Below are 18,035 nucleotides of genomic sequence, written 5' to 3' on the forward strand. Positions count from 1 at the left end.
GCTTCTTGATTTATCCAATATCTTTGATCAATTTCCAGAGTCCTTAAATGGTTGTTTCTGACCATTTTGTCTGGTTTTTAAAATCATTTTTTAAGAGAGGATTTGCTGAGCTTTTTACTTAGCTATTCTGGAAGTCTTGCTATGCCTATAAAAGTTTATCACCTCATGTTCTACTTACATCCTTTTATCCTACTCAAAGTCTAGAGTTTGGGAGTTTTTTTTTTTTTTTTTTTTTTTCCAGCCAGCCATTAAAAGGAGTATCAACACTTGAGAGCAAAGTAAAGGATACTCTTAAGCAAAAGCTAACGCTTGAAATTTAGGTTTATGCCGGTGCCTGTAGTCCCAGCTACTCCAGGGGCTGAGTAGGCAGATGGCTTGAGGCCAGGAGTTCAAGGTGGCCAGTGTGCTATGATCGCATCTGTGAATAATCACTGCACTCCAGCCTGGGCAGCGTAGTGAGACCCTGTCTATTTTTTAAAAATTAAAAAGATAGATAGATTATTTTTTAAGTCAGAGATTTTTTTTCATACCCAGAAATCAAGTGCAACTATTAAAATTTGAGACTCAGTATAACAGATTCATGTTTCTTTGGTTACTGCTATTTGCTGTAGATGGTCCGTTTATTTTATGGATTTTTTCTGTGCTACTATTAATTTGGAGTGATTTAACAAATCCCAACAAAATATATTTAAAATTATAATAGAATTATATGGTAATGTAAAAATTTCTTTAGATGTGTAAATTAATTGAAATTTTAAAGTATTAATATATTTTTCTTTAGAGACAAGCCTTGCAAAAACTTTCAAGTCAAAATGGAGGATACTTGAGCCTTCTCGAAGGAAGGCTAAGAATTCTGAATAATCTCTGAATTTAATTTCAGTGAATTAAATTATTTATAAATTGATTTTCTCAGTATTATCTTTGAGGCCTTAACTTCTGAAGGAAGTCTACTTGAGGGATGAACCTGTCATAGATCGTTTTTTGTCTTTATTCTACTCTCTAAGCCTTCTGAATTCTGAGTAAAAGCCAAAATTGGGGGTACAACCGCCTGGCTAGCTCAGTCGGTATAGCGTGAGTCTCTTAAAGTAGAGAGTTCTTTGTTCTTTAATTCTTACAGTAATAGAACTTCACCCTAGCATTAATTAAAATTGTTGTAATTTGACAGGAATATTTGAGTTAACAGACCATCAAAAGCATCCTGCTGGCACCATCCATGTTATATTGAAATGGAAATTTGCTTACCTTCCACCAAGTGGATCAATAACAACTGAAGACTTAGGAAATTTCATTCGCAGAGAAGAGCCAGAAGTTGCTCAAAGACTTCCTTCAGCATCCTCTGTTAGTACACTAGTTGTAGTGAGTAACAGTGACTATTAATTTTTTTAACAAGTATAAAATTTTGAATATAAAACTTAAGAACTAAGCCTGTGACCCCCACCAAAAAAAAATTAATAGTAATAGCTAAAGTCTTATCTGAAATCTAATGGCCATCATACTCAATCTGACATATTGGTTGGTTTGTCTTAGGCACCAAGACCTAAACCAAGACAACGTTTAACACCTGTAGATAAAAAGGTATCTTTCGTGGATATCATGCCACGTCAGAGTGATGTAAGTAGTCAACACTGAAAATAGTGATTTTATTCATAACAAATATTTGAAATAAATTATATAGGCATACTAGTCCCTACCTGATTTAAATGGAAACAGGTGAATAAAGTGTGTCTTTTCCCATTAAAATGATCGCTTTGTGTTTTGGCACTATATATAAGTGTTAACTGTTCAAATTTCTTATCTAAACCCTTTTTTGGGTCCTTACCTCTCTAGCTTCTGCCCCAATCCTCTGCTCGTATTTATTTAAAAAAGAAAGTCTTCAAAATATTTTCTAAATTCTGTCTCCTTCACTTCACATTGTTTCTTGGACTCACTTCAGTCAAGCTTTCATCCTGATAAAACTACTCTTAACTAAGGTCTCAGTGACTTTCTCTCTGCCATATGCAGTCAATTCTCAGTGCCTGTCTTAGTCTCCCAGGAGCATTTGACACAGTGGAATACGGGCCTCTCTTCTCTTGGCCTCTGGGACACCATGCCTTCCTAGCTTTCCTCCAAGTTTGCTATTATACTTCTCACGCTCCTTGACCATACGTTTAAATGTCGACGTGCCTCTGTAGTCAATCCTTAGACCTCTTCTCAATTCATATCATATCTTCTCAACTCATATCATATCAATTCATATTAAGAGCTCTCATACAGCCCCATTGCTTTAAAAAGCATCTATATGCTGACACTTTCATATCTATAATCTTTAGACCTCACTGCTGAATTTCATATTCATATTCTTACTACCTATTTAATGTGCAACGAATGTTTAATAGGAATTTGAACTTAACATGTCAGAAACCAAACTCCTGATTATACCAACCCTCTTCCAAAATGTTTGCCTCTTTCACTGTTTCCCATTCTCTGTAAAAGACATAATCATTCACTTGATTGCACAGGCATGAAATTTTGGAGGCACCCTCTTGACTCCTCTTTTTGTCTCACCCCCACACCCAGGTCATCCACAAAAGGTGTCAGCTGTACTTTAAAAATGTCTACTGTATTCAGATTGTTACCATTCTCTTTGGCGGACTTTTTAGAAAATATGTCTTCTTTGTAATTTGCATATAACTTACATAGTAAAGGACATAAATCATAAGCATAGAGCTCAATGGATTTTTAAATATGTATACACCTGTGTAACTACCACCCACATCTAAATATTCTGTCTCTCCATAGCTTAAAATAATACCTGGCACATACAGAGCATTTAATATGTATATGATAAATAATGAATTCAATAATTATAATTCAGTAGATGTTTTATCACTAGTATTTATGGAGTGCTTGTTATGTGCTTTATATACATTGGACTCATTTAATCCTCACAACAACCCTATATGGTTCATACTAGAATTATTCCCATTTAAAGCTGGGGAAAGTGATGTTTAGAGAGGTTAAGTACTTGCTCATGGCCAAAGTATTAGAACTGGGATTTGAACACAGCCTGATTCCTGAGTAAATGACCACTAACATTAAAAAGACACAAACATAGAGGTGTTTGTTGCAATGTTAGTCATAATACCTAAAAACTGTGAACTAATTAAATGTCCAACAGTAGTAAAATGGTTCATTAAGTCATGGCACACCCATCAATATAATATTCTATTGTCATTTAAAATTATGTTTTCGAAGTTTCGTATCAGGAGAAAATATTTATGTTCTCATATTAAATTTTTTAAAATGTAACAGGATATATTGTATTTATAATGTGGTTATTACTGTGTAACCAAAATTTTTATTTCCATCAAAAATTAGTTTTAAAGAAATAGAAATCTCTGTAATGTTAACAGACAGAGATCTACATCATATTTTTTCATAGTAACACAGAACTCAGGTATTTGGATATAGCATATTTTATTTAACTAATGCCCTATTGGATGTTTGCATTGCTCTTAGTTTTTTTTGCTATTGTAAACAGTGCTTCAATGAACTAAACTTGCAGTTCTTAAATTACATATATATATTATATATATTTATATTTTAAAGAATATAAATACCATTTTATTGAAAGTAAGTAAATTCAGTGTCAAATGAGTATTATATTTGCTGCCAATTTTTATTAGTTCAATATGTATGTAATAGAATGATTTGGGATTTAGTAATAAATAAAAAATAACATATATGCATGTTTTCACATTAATATAAGGAGACTTCTCCTCCTTCTGAAGATATGAAGGAAATTTCACCAGAGGTAGAGCATATACCAGAAATAGAAATTAATATGCCAACTGTTCCACATGTTCCCGAGGTATGTGTTTGTGTTAAAATTATTTTGGAAGGTTTAATTTGGTTCTTAAAGACTTTGTCTTATAAGTTTTGACATGACTCAGGAAGTCATAGCATTTCTCCTATTTTTATATATGACTTCCTTGGAATAGACAGTCAAAAATATGACAAGGGTAACAGCTATAATTATACTGCTATTGGCAGGTAATACATGGATATGTGAATTAAAGTCTTAATGTAAAATTCATTTTGAGATTAATACATTTTTTATTCTTAGTACATATTCAGATTTCCATTTATCTATATATTGTCATTTGTCTGTACAAATTGAAGTGGTTGTTTTCTGAGTCTCATACATATTACATATGTGTATATTTAAGTCTCAAATGTACATGCTTTATTATTCAATTGTTCCAGTAATAATGCTATAAAATGTGATCTAAGCAATAATAAATATACCAGTGTGCTTTTATTTCTTCAGGTTTCACAAGAAAGCAGTGTAGATGAGGTAAAAGAAAATACTGAGAAAATGCAGCAAGGAAAAGATGATGTGTCTTTACTATCTGAAGGTCAGCTTGCAGAACAAAGCTTGACATCTTCTGAAGATGAAACAGAAATAACAGAGGACTTGGAACCAGAAGGTGACTTTCTTATTTAAACTAACATTGTTTAGTTAACTCTGTACTTTGTTTTATCTGTTAGAGTGTGCATCATGGAACATCTTCATTTAATGGTAGCATCTACTTCACGATACCTGTTTCTTGACAGAAATGATAGAATATAGTTCTATCTGCTTGGTTGTAGTTAGGTGGAATTGTTATATCTCTTCTTATTAAAACTTGGATCTCCACAATAGAATACAAGTGTTGTTGCTGACCATGTTCCCAATTTATGTTTTAAACAGTTTTATTTTCTCTTTGAGTTCAGTATTATTGTCTGCATTAGTGTAGAGGTCTTGACTTTGATAAAAATTGAAACCCAGCCAAAAATGACCACTTACTGTATTTTTTAAAATCTGGTAAAAGCAAACTAACCTGTAAGAATAGGAATGGGGAGTGGCAGAAAGGAAGAAATTACAGGGGACCTGAGGAGACTTTTTGAGGTGATGGACATGTTCACTATCTTAACCGTGGTGTTGGTTTCACAGAGTTACACTTACGGCAAAACATCTAATTTTAGCCAGGCATGGTGTTGCACGCCTGTAGTCTCAGCTACTTGGGAGGCTGAAAAGGGAAGATTACTTGAGCCCAGGACTTCGAGGCTACAGTGTGCTTTGATGGTGCCTGTGAAAAGCCTCTGTACCCCAGCCTGGGTAACATAGCAAGACCCTGTCTCTAAAAATAATTAAAGAGTGTGTGTGTGTGTGTGTGTGTGTGTCAAAGTTTGCAATTTAATTGTATGTAGCTTGTCTGTCAGTTTTATTTCAATAAAGCAATAAAAATTTTAAAACTCTAAAATAATAAGAATAGCGTTGACTTACATAACATTACTGGTCAGACTGTTAAAAAACATCTATTACCCTATGCTTCTCTTTTTAAAAATTTTTTCTTAAATTTCACAATAAGCTGTATTTGTATTGGCATCTCCTTTGCTTCTACCAAAGTTAACCTTGAAATTTTTAGTCTTTATTTTTTCCCAAAATGTAATGTGTCTGTAAACAAATTTGCTACTAAAAAAGATCTAGATATAACTACCGTGTTTCTTAAGGTTATCTTATGGTGTGTGCTTGTTTCTCTTTATTTTACAAGGTATAAGTAGAATTGGTTTAACTTGTGTAAATGTTACCCTTTTATTTTTTAACAGTTGAAGAGGACATGTCAGCTTCTGACAGTGATGACTGTATTATTCCAGGTCCTATCTCCAAGAATATCAAGCAGGTCAGTAACTTGATGCCAACTAGAAATGTTCTGAAATAAGGCTGCCTTTCATTCACAGTACATGTGCAGTCTTCATATCTAAAAATCTTAAGGAAAACTGTTTCTGGAAAAACTTTAATGTTTATCATAATCTTAACCAAGTAGTCATCTAGTACAAGAAATTTTTATTTATGGTTTCATTATGTAATGGACTATAACATATAAGTATTATTTTCACAAAGAGTACCTTAAATCTGTACCTACAATAGTTATTTGCTTAAAACTAGCTGACTTCTTGACTCCTTTTCAAGACTAGCATACCAAGATGTGTTGAAACAGATTTGAACTTTAAAGAACTTAAAATGTGAGGTGCCCTTTGAAACTATAGTAGTTTGCCTATGTGAATTTATAGACTACTCTTACCTATACATATCCACTGATAATATGTTACAGTTATTTCATTTCTGCCAAAACAAATGAAGGCTTCTTAGAAAGCAATTAATCTTGCACTGGTATACTTTGCTTTTCTTGTAGCACATGGCTGAAGAGTAGTATGTAAATTGAAATTTTGAGAAGAGAATTATATTTTTTAAAATATTTATGGGAGGTATACTATTTACCAGAGCATTTTTTTATTGTAAGAGGGAAAAAGTTTTTATAAAGTAAATGTGAGTAAAAAGCTCTAGCTTTTTCTGTGCATCTACATTAATTTTTCTGGTGATTAATTGTACTTCTTTTGTAGAATTTTTACTTTATTGATAAGAATTGGAATATTTCTTTTAACTCTTCCTTCACACATTCTTAGCTTAGTATCTCTTTAAAACAAAACCACAGACCAGACACAGTGCTTCACACCTGTAATCCCAACACTGGGAGGCCAAGGCGGGAGGATCACATGAGCCCAGGAGTTCAAGGCTGCAGTGAGCTGTGACTGCACCACTGCACTGCAGTCTAGGTGACAGAGTGAGATTCTGTCTCTAAAAAAATAAAGAAATAAAACAAAACAATAGAACAGAACATTTCAGTTGTTGTCACAGATTCCTCCATGAAATCGAGATATCCATTGTTTCTGTGCATGATAAATACAAATAGAACATTTTATCTGTCCAAAGTTTTATTATCATTATTATTATATATTTATTAATTATAATAACAGCATCTAATGTATGAAAACTCCTACTTAGACCTGCAATAGAACCATGTGTATGTTGGCAACGTTGCTAGCATCTCAGTGAAGTGGGTACATTGCTCTTAACTAAGGTATAATAAACCTTAACAAAGAAGTTTAGAAAAAGAAATAACTATTTCTCAAAAATATTCACATAATTCTGACATACATATGTATTTTTTCTTTGTAATAAACTGGATTTTTTTTCTCATTACTTAAGGGAAAATAATTTGTATTACTTTGCTACAGCCTGATAAGGTCTTCACTACCATTCCAAAATTTGATTTCCTATAATGGTTTCAGATGCTATCTCAAATGTGAACATCATTTAAAGCAAGCAATTCTTCATGCTTCAGCTCCCATGGGCTTTAAAAAATTCTATTTTCAGCAGCAGTCACTGACCAGCATCCTATGTTTTCTTAGTTTGTTTTGTGTTATTATAAAGGTACACCTGAGGCTGGGTAATTTACAAAGAAAAGTAGTTTATTTGGCTCACAGTTCTGCAGTACAAGAAGCATGGCACTGGCGTATGCATTTGGTGAGGGCCTCAAGCTGTTTCCACTCAGGGCATAAGGATAAGGGCAGCCAGAGCATGTGTAGATCAAATGGCAAGAGAGGAAGCAGGAAAGAGAGAGGTAAGAGTTGCCGGGTTCTTTTTAACAATCAGCTGTCAAGGGAACTAACAGAGTGAGGGCATTAATCTGTTCATGTGGAATTTGCCCCCATGGCCCGAACATCTCCCACTAGACTCCACCTCCCCACACTGCCACACTGCGGATTAAATTTTAACATGACTTTGGTGGAGACGAACAAACCGTATTCATACCATACCATATTGTTAACAGGTGAAATTTAATTTTGGTAAATTGTATACCAAATATAGTAAAATGACATCATCTGAAAGCCTGGGAACAAAACTCAAGCAATCATAGTGGCTAATGATATCACTTGAATGATGGCATCCCCTGCAAAATTCATGTTGAAACTTAATCCCCGATGCAACATTATTAAGAAATATGGCCTTTAGGAGTTGATTAAGTCATGAGGACAGAGCTCTCATGAATGGGATTAGCACCCTTATGAAAGGGCTTGATATTGAAGAGAAGTTCTCTTGCTCTTCTGCCATGTGAGAACACAGCATTCCTCCTCTGTAGAGGATGCAGCAACAAGGCGCAGTCTTGGAAACAGAGCACCCTCAGTAAACACCAAACCTGCTGACACTTTGATCTTGGACTTCCCAGTCTCCAGAACTCTGAGAAATAAATTTCTATTATTCATAAATTACCCAGTCTGTGATACTTGTTGTAGCAGCACAAATGGACTAAGACAATGAAATACAGGATTTTCTATTGATTTTACCAGTTTTTGTGTGTACTACTTTAGCAAGTCATTTAATATGAATAATAGAACCTTTCTCTTTAAAGATTGCGGAAGTGGTACAAAAAACTTCTGTGTATTCTTTACCTGGATTTGCAAATTTTAAGTTTTTACTCTATTCGTTTTATCATTTCTAGTCAGTCTCCTGGATATGCATATAGTGCACATACTTAGGTATTTACTTATAAACATACATTCTTTCATACATAATTGTTATGAACCACTTGAGTGTTGCAGAAATCATGCCCCTTTAATTCTAAACACTTCAGGACAGTTACATAATATTGTTATCTAATCTACAGTTTTCATTAGAATTTTGTCAGTTGTCCTAGTAATATCGTTTATAGCATCTTATTCCTATGGTCCAAGATCCAATCCAGATCACACATTGCGTTTCGTTTTCATGCCTCTTTAGCCTCCATTAATCTGTAATGATTCTTCAGGCTTTCTTGTAGTCTTTTATAACAGTGACACTCCTTAATACAGTCCATTTACATTGTAACATATTCTTCATTGGATTTGTCTGGTGTTTCCTCAAGATCAGATTCCAGTTATGCATTTTGATAGGAATACAGAAGCGATACTATGTCCTCTTCATTGCATCATATCAGGAGGCAGAAAATGTCATTTTGCCTAGTTATTGATGGTGTTAACTTTGGTTGTAGTATTGTTTCATAAATCCTTTTGTAAGCTTACAAGTACTTGTGGTTCATTAGTTTTTTCTTTTGTCTTCTCTTTAAGAACTGCTTCTGGTAAAAATCTCAGAACAGTGAAACATAGCTTTCATAGGAAGGAGTGTATTACTGAATGCCTGTTATGTGCTAAGTACATCCTATGTTAATATTTCCTCACAACATTTCTTCATTTATTAGCATCCATTGTGTGTCAGGCAGGCATACAAGAAGCAGTTCCTTCCCTCAAAGAATTCATAGTCTGTAGGGGAAACACAATTAAAATGTATAGTGGTCTGCACCAGGAGAATGGAATGCATGGGGTGCTATGGGAGCATTCAGAAGGGGTCCCTAAGTCAACCTGAGGGGCCTTCCCTTCATCAAGTATGACTTCCTAGAGTCAGTAAAGCTGGAGCCAGTGTTGAAGATGATTAGGAGTTCATGAAAAGGGTGAGAAAATCATAGGCCAAAGGAATGAAAAGCGTGAGAATCTTAGAGAACATAGTGCATGGCTTGTTCTGGAATTCAGAATGGTTTCCGGGTGGGCCAAGCCGTTATGGTATGCTTAGGGAGCCCAGGAGAATAGGCTGAAAAGGTAGGCATAATCCAGAGTATTGAGGCCTCTGAGATTCTTAAGGAATGAGGATAGAAGATCACTCATTTATTAAACAGATATATATGTAGTGAACATTTGTTGTGTTCCTAGCCTTGTTCTAGGGACTGGGAATAGATCCACGAATACCAAAAATTAAGCTCCTGATCTTAAGGAGTTTGCATGCTTAGATCACATTTTGAAAGATCATGCTGTCAATAATGTAATGTAAAAAATAGATTAGAGGCACAAACTAGTTAAAAAGGAATTAGATAATCCTACTCTATAGTTATCCCCACTTTTTAAAAAATTGCCTCTATTTTATAATGTCACAAAATTAGCTCTAGAAGTAGTGTCCTAGATAAGTATCATTTATGCCAGTTACAGTGTGAATTCAAATTATCTGATATACTGTGTAAGCAATTTAAGATCATTCAGTTTCTGTTCTTCATGTTACAGAATCTGACAGTTCGTAGTTATTTCTTAGAAATGTTGATCCTTAGAAGGAATCTAACAGATTTCCCAGTACTTCTACATATTACATGGTTATTTCTGTTTTCTTCATGTCTGTGATGTATAATTAATCATAGATTACTTCATTTTGTTTCATTTCATTTACAACATTTATGAGCTTCACTTTGTCAGTATGAAATGCTTGTCCCCTCCTTTCCTTTCCAAAGTGGCGTAATTAGTGTTAGCATCTTTTTTAACAGGCTACACAAAGTTTAGTGGCTGGATTAAATCAAGTCATTAACATAATGTGCCACCCAATTTGCCCCTATCTCTCTTCGTTTCCCGGACATCAAAGTGCCACATAGCGCAAGTGTAATTGGGCCTTGCTGGCCTGTCAGATTCCGTCAGCCTGACAACTGCTGCTTTTACTAAAAAGCTTCTAGGCATGATAATTAATGGCGAGGGTGGGGGGACAGAAGTCTGAGAAATGTAAAACTTTGGACATTTCTCTATGAATATTTTATAAATTTGAATAATCAGAAGTTAACAGTATAAATTTGATGTATAATACATTGATTAAAAGCCTTGTTTCAGGTCCTCAAAATAGACATCAAAACTGAACATTTGCATCTGCCATGGCATTAAAAAAATTAACAATCTGTCTTTTGCATTATTTCTAATTTTATTCAATACTGCAGCTTTCATTTTTCACAACAAAATGTATCGCCATGAACTCACAGCTGTCTTAAAATGTGCCCACAGGTGAGAATGGGAAATTACAGACTGAAAGACAATGGACTTTTCTGTGCAGTCCATATTTACATCATTCTCTTTCTCTGTTCCTACTCAGCAGTTTTGTAAAAACTGCCTTATTCAATTGGACTAAATTGCAATTCTACCTGGAAACTAGGTTCTCTGAACAATAAGCTGGCATTCCCAGGTGATTACAATAATGATGTTCAGCAAAATATGTTTAAAACTTTGAAAGGCACAATGCAAAAAGCAATTCACTAGCTTTAGAATTCACATATGAAAAATTATTAAATCACTTAGGAATCAAATATGATATCAGTGGATAAAATAAGCCACTCTCAATGTTTTACATGTGGAAGCTTAAGCGAGATAGAAAGTAGGTTTTAAAATATATTTTACTTGGCTGGGCACAGTGGCTCACGCCTGTAATCCCAGCACTTTGGGAGGGTGAGTTGGGCAGATTACTTGAGGTCAGGAGTTCCAGACCAGCCCAACCCACATGGTAAATCCCTGTCTCTACTAAAACTACAAAAATTAGCCGGGCGTGTTGGCAGGCACCTGTAATTCCAGCTACTCGAGAAGTGAGGCAGGAGAATCCTTGAGCATGGGAGGCGGAGGTTGCAGTGAGCCGAGATCCCACCACAGCACTCCCGCCTCGGCAACAGAGCAAGACTCTGTCTCAAAAATAAATAAATAAAAATAAAATTTTTTTTTTTTTTGAGGCGGAGTCTCGCTCTGTCGCCCGGACTGGAGTGCAGTGGCCAGATCTCAGCTCACTGCAAGCCCCGCCTCCCGGGTTTACGCCATTCTCCTGCCTCAGCCTCCCGTGTAGCTGGGACTACAGGCGCCTGCCACCTCGCCCGGCTAGTTTTTGTATTTTTTTAGTAGAGACGGGGTTTCACCGTGTTAGCCAGGATGGTCTCGATCTACTGACCTCGTGATCCGCCCGTCTCGGCCTCCCAAAGTGCTGGGATTACAGGCTTGAGCCACCGCTCCCGGCCATAAAATATATTTTATGTAAAACCAGAAATGTTGACATACTCTCCTGGTAGAAATTGCTTTTAAAACTATTTTTTATGCTTTGCAGTTTAACTAACTCTTACTAATATACCAACATTTTTCCATGACAGCATACTCTATTTCTTTCAACATACCCATAATATTTCATTATATGGCTGTACTATATTTATTTAAATAAGCCCCTTTTGATGGACCCTTAAGTTTCTATCATGTTTTGCTAATACAAATATTTCTGCTTAAAATGAACATTGTTATACATAACAATGTTTGAAAATTCATGTTTTCACCTATTTGACACTATCCATTAGCCAAACTAATGGATAAATTATGCCTCAGTGATGATTTCATTTAAAAAGAAATAAATGGGGCCAGATGTGGTGGCTGACACCTGTAATCCTAACACTTTAGGAAGTCCAAGGCAAGAGGATTGTTTTGGGACAGGAGTTCAGGACCAGCCTGGGCAATGTAGCAAGCTCCCCATCTCTACAAAAACAACTTCTTTACATTAGCCAAGCCTGGTGACACATGCCTGTAGTCCTAGCTACTCTGAAGGCTGAGGTTAGAGGATCACTTGAGCCCAGGAGTTCAGGGCTGCAGTAAGCTGTGATCATACCACTGCACTCCAACCTGTGTAACAGAGGAGAACCTGTCTCTGCAACACACACACACACGAAAGAAAAACAAAAAGGTCTATACATATATTTTTATTTGTGCATACAGACATGACCTTTAGCTTTATGTAAGCAAAGAAAATGTCTGGGAAGATGTACATCACACAGCGTTAGCAGTGAATATCTCTAGGGCAGGAGTCAGCAAACAATGACCCATGTGCCAAATCCAGCCCTCTACTGTTATTGAAACCCAGCCACTCATTCGTTTACGTATTATCTATTGCTGCTTTCACTCTACAAGGGCAAAGTTGAATACCATATAGACTGCAATGCCAAAAACATTTGTATTCATCCTTTTACAGAAAAAAAAATTGCCAACTCCTGAGTTAGGTGGTAGAATGAAACAAGGAACTTCTATATTTGACATTTGGTAATTTATATTGTTGGATTATTTTTAATGGTGAGCTTGGATTGACTCAAAAAAGGAAGTAGTTAGCTAATTCTGTACTAAAATGTTGAATAATAGCACAATAACAGTTTAACATGAATATTGTGGAAGCTTTCTATAAAGATGTTAGAAGTCTCCATCGGTGGAAGATGAATCTTTTTTGGTTTAGAGCAATATTTCTCAAAGTGTGATCCCCAGAGCTCAACATCAGCATCTGCATCACCTGAGAATTTATAAGAGATGCAAATCCTTGGCCCCACCGGAGACCTAATGAATTAGAAGTTCTATGGAGTCCACCAATCTGTGTTTTATCAAATGATTCTGGGGTATGCTAAAGTGCAAGAACCATAGCTTTAGAAAAAAGCAGTACTTTTCACCCTTGGCTGCACATTAGAATCATCTGGGGAGCATTGTTAAATGCCAGGGCCCAAGCTCCACCCGGATAAATTAAGTCAGAATTTTGTTTATAGCTCCCCTGGTGATTCTAGTGTGCAGCCAAAATCGAGAGCCACCATACTACAACATCTGTTCTCAATGATGGTGAAAGGAGAGTAGCAGATCAAAATCACCTGAAATTGAGGGTGATTTTTAAAATTCTCCTTGCTTCACATTGCTGCCATAGTAAACCACAGTCAATGATGGAAATGTGTCATGTCCCTCAGGTTTGTTATCTATTTATACACACACACACACCATTTTTATGGTGATAAAATAATACCAATTTATAATTATTTGGCATAATTATATTGAGATTAATTTGATATTAGGGTAGGAAAAAATAATCCAAGTCACTGCATGGACATAGTAATTTATAGGGCATATAAGGACACCATGACAATATTCTAAAAGTAAGCACTCTTAAAGCTAGCACTGTTTTGATCCCCATCACTGAAGTTTGCAACATTTACCTTATTTGTTTAATATAGTACATTTTAACAGAACATGTTAGAAAAGATAGATTACTGCCACTGATGACAATTGGGTGGTTTTCTTTTGTTTGTTAAAAACCTTATTGCCTTAACAGTTTAAGATTCTGGAGACATCACCTTTCTATGTATTTATTTCCCCTAAAAAGTTATAGTTTAAAACAATCAAAATGCTTTAACCAGAACTTGTATGAAGAGTGGATTTGATGCACAATGTAAGAGGAAGCTTTGGAGCCTAGTGTGAGGGACTCAAGGGGACTTTTTTGAGTCTTTGAGATGATGTCTCTGCCCATGCCCAGCCTGAAGAAGGGAACTTGTAAGAATCACCATTAATTAATATGCATTCCTAGTCTACTTACATATGGCTCTGTCAATACCATTGATTGAGTCTGATTGTTTTAACCAACTGTTTTGAGCTTGTCTTAGTGCTCACCCCAATTAAAATTTGTACTGTTCAAGAGCATTGACATAGATCTTGGCCTTCTAGTTCCATTTTGTCTCTGTTGTTTTGTTACAAAGTAACAAGTTCTACATACTGTGGCTCCTACAGGTAGGCTTTATTTGTATCTATGTACACACGCACACACACACACAGTATTTTTATAAATATAAAATATATAAAATACTCCAATTTATAGTTATCTGGAGATTAATTTGATAATCCTTTATGGTTGAAATTCTTTTACCTATTACCCAGCAATTCTGCTCCTAAGGGAATCATGCATGTATACAAGAAAACATAAAAGGATATTCAATGCAACATTGTTTGTAATAGCAAAAAAATTGTAAACAATGTAATTGTTCATCAGTAGGTAAATAAATGTACTGTAGATTATATATGCAATATAAATAGGATTCTATACAACAGTTAATATGAATAAATTGGATTTGAAAAATAAATATGAATAAATCTCAAAAATATAGTATTGAGTATAAAAAAATAGAAATTGCAGAATGATTAATAAGAGTATGATACCACTAATATAAAACCAAAAAACAGAACACAATACTGTATGTTGTTTATAGATATACACATATGTAGTAGGAAATATAAAGGCATGTTTGGGAATGATACAACCAGCTTCAAGATAGTGGTAACCGTGGGGGAATGAGGAGGGGAGGGCAAGCGATTTGGCAGCTGGTAGCTTTACCTGTATCTGAAATATTTTATTTCTTTAACAACAATAAAAAGCCTCCTTCAACGACAATAAAAAGACTTAAATCAGTTATGGAAAAATGGTAACATCTGTTTGAGATGGCTGACTACTTGAATATGCCAAATTATTTTCTCTACTTTCTCATGTTTGAAATGTTTTATAATAAAAAGTTAAAGAAATGCCTATTCATTGCAGAAACTTGGAATGCAATTAAGCTCACCTGTAATCTCACCATAACTAGATTTAAATATAACTGACTGAAACAAGTTGCAAGACCTTTATCATAGGCCATTCTCAATTATGCAGTACTGTTTTTAAGGGTTGTCAGGTTGAGTTAGTTTTCAGAAGCCCAACAATTCAACTCCAGGGTGGCTGCTGTGAGGGCTGAAACCAGAGGAAAAATTCCGCACAATCCTGTGAAGTAGGATGTGAAAATTTTAAGCATGCCAATAATAAGCCTAAGTAAACACTTTAGATCACACAGAAAAATATGATCCAAAATATGAATTATCATCAGTCAGGAAGCAATAGTAGAATTGAGCCAAAATCACAAGAGCTATAATTTATTTTTTTAGAGTAATATAAGCTGTCATCACATTTCTAGATCATTTAATCACATAATATATAGTGTCCATCTATACAGACAACTAAAAATTTAAGTTGCATGCAGTTCTTATTTGAATGACTTCTGTTCACCATAATAAAAAATTTTTTTTTTTTTTTTTTGAGAGACATGGTCTCGCTCTGTCACCCAGGGTGGAATGCAGTAGCGCGGTCTCGGCTCACGGAAACCTCTGCCTCCCATGTTCAAGAGATTCTCGGGCCTCAGCCTCCGAGTAGCTGGGATTACAGGCACACACCACCACGCCTGACTAATTTTTGTATTTTTAGTAAAGATGGGGTTTCACCATGTTGGCCAGGCTGGTCTTAAACTCATGGGCTCGAGTGATCCACTTGCCTCGGCCTCCCAAAGTGCTGGGATTACAAGCGTGAGCCACCACAGCCAGCCCACAATCAAAATTTACAAATGTTCTTTTTACCTGGTGATACTGACATCTTGCTGACTGAGGACGCTAATAGAGTAATTGGTGAACAAGAAAAAAAGAACTGAGAAGAAGCATCTTACCTGGTAACAAAAGTTCATACATGTAGAGGGGAAACAAAACAGGAAAAGTCTAAAGCCTGTGCTGTCTGGCCGATTTCCTGTATCAAAGGATGCTGATAGCCTGCAGAGGGATGACCCGTTATGTTGCTCTAGTAAATCTGAACAACCATTATTATTCATCTCTTTAAAAGCCTTTGCTTCAATTACTGTCATTTGAATCAGTATATTATTTAGGACCTCTTCCAATTCACCTGAGTGAAACTTTTCCCCATTTTCTTATGATGAAAAATTTCAAACATGCAGAAAAGTAGAAATAATAGTACCCTACCACTTAGATTCAACAATATTCAGCTGTCTTGCAATAGTCTTATTTCATTAAAATCTAGAAGAACAAGAGTTCTATATATTTGTCAGCAGTTAATAATAACCACTCCCCAAAACATAGAGGCACACAACATCCTTTTTATTTTAGGTGGAGTCTCGCTCTGTCGCCCAGGCTGGAGTGCAGTGGCACGATCTCAGCTCACTGCAACCTCCTCCTCCCAGGTTCAAGTGATTCTCCTGCCTCAGCCTCCCAAGTACCAGGCGCATACCCCCATGCCCAGCTGATTTTTTGTATTTTTAATAGAGATGGGGTTTCATCGTGTTAGTCAGGATGGTCTTGATGTCCTGACCTCGTGATCTGCCTGCCTTGGCCTCCCAAAGTTCTGGGACTATAGGCACGAGCCACCGCGCCCAGCCGTAATAAATATTTTTTAAATGAGAAGGCAATAATACCTGCAGCTTCACATAGTTCTGGCAATAAATAAAATATATTCTAGGCTGGGCACTGTGACTCACACCTGTGATCCTGGCCCTTTGAGTGGTCCAGGTGGGAGGATTGTTTCAGGCCAGGAGTTTGAGACCAGTCCAGATAACATAGTGAAACCCCATCTCTACAAAAAAACTAAAAATTATCTGGGTATGTTGACTTGCTCCTCTAGTCCCAGCTACTCAGGGGACTGAGATGGGAGGATCACTCGAGCTTGGGAAATTGAGACTGCAGTGAGTCGTCATCTTGCCACTGAACTTCAGCCTGGACAACAAAGCAAGACCCTGAAGAAAAATAAAAGATATATAGTCTCCACTATTTCATTAAATATTTATTGAGAGCCTATGTTGGGGAGGATGTGAAGTAGCAAAAAATGAGTAAGATATTGGTCCTGCCCTCCTGAAACCCAGAGTCTATAGTATAGAGAGAGGCAAATATGTGAACGGTTCCATGTAGTACAATGTGATGGAGAATGGCAGTGAGGGCCCAGAGGAGGAAATAACCAACTCGTTCCTGGAGATCAGTATTGCTGCCATAAAGGAGAGGATATGTGGTTCAGGGCCTCACAAGAGTAGAATTTTGATGGAAAAGATTTCACACAATAAATAACAGATGCAAAAACTGAGCAATATAAAACAGCACACTGCGAGTTTAAAGGAGTGGCTAGAGTGTAAAGCAATAGGAAGACTTTTCAGATGGAAAGATGATATTTGATTGGTTTTTAGGAAGAGAATTCTGCTACAATAAGGAGAATGGTTGGGACTGCAGACCAGAGATTAGAGATGAGTGCCTCACCTCTCTCTTGTCATGAGAGTAGATCCACTTGTTTATTGTGTACTACATAATGCAGTGAGCAATCTAATAGTCCCTACCGTCACTGAGCTTACAGTCTCATAACGCTCATCAGTCGGCTACCAGTTCGCTCTCAAATCTCTTATGTCAGTTCCTTCTATTTTCTCCCTCCTTGTTCTGTCAGATTTCTACCTTCTAATAATTAGGAAGCTATTGTATTAGTTACCCCCATGGGAACTTAGCATTTTCTCTTAAGATAAGAAATAGAAAAGAAACAACATCTTATTTTTCTTTATATCCCCAACAGTTAAAACAATGTCTGAAATATCATATGCTTTCAACAATTCAGTGAATCATTGATTTTTTTTTTTTTTTGAGACAGGGTCTCACTCTGTCACCCAGGCTAGAGTGCATAGAGTGCAGTGGCTCGATCATGGCTCACTACAGCCTCAACCTCTCAGGCTCAA

At 36.1% G+C, this 18,035-nt stretch overlaps 1 protein-coding gene across 2 annotated transcripts in view; it reads left to right on the forward strand.

The window, feature by feature from the left end:
- Positions 1-18,035, forward strand: part of RPGRIP1L (RPGRIP1-like) — a 99,750-nt gene that overhangs the window by 58,836 nt on the left and 22,879 nt on the right. The window contains exons 18-22 of one of the 2 annotated variants that reach the window (XM_011946599.1): positions 1,166-1,356; positions 1,528-1,611; positions 3,749-3,850; positions 4,310-4,469; positions 5,632-5,705. In XM_011946599.1, the coding sequence (XP_011801989.1) occupies positions 1,166-1,356; positions 1,528-1,611; positions 3,749-3,850; positions 4,310-4,469; positions 5,632-5,705 (611 nt within the window). The remainder of the gene's footprint in view (positions 1-1,165; positions 1,357-1,527; positions 1,612-3,748; positions 3,851-4,309; positions 4,470-5,631; positions 5,706-18,035) is intronic. The other variant, XM_011946600.1, reaches the window with a different exon arrangement.

The sequence above is a fragment of the Colobus angolensis genome, unplaced genomic scaffold (assembly GCF_000951035.1).
Source record: "Colobus angolensis palliatus isolate OR3802 unplaced genomic scaffold, Cang.pa_1.0 Scaffold251, whole genome shotgun sequence".
NCBI classification, from domain to species: domain Eukaryota; kingdom Metazoa; phylum Chordata; class Mammalia; order Primates; family Cercopithecidae; genus Colobus; species Colobus angolensis.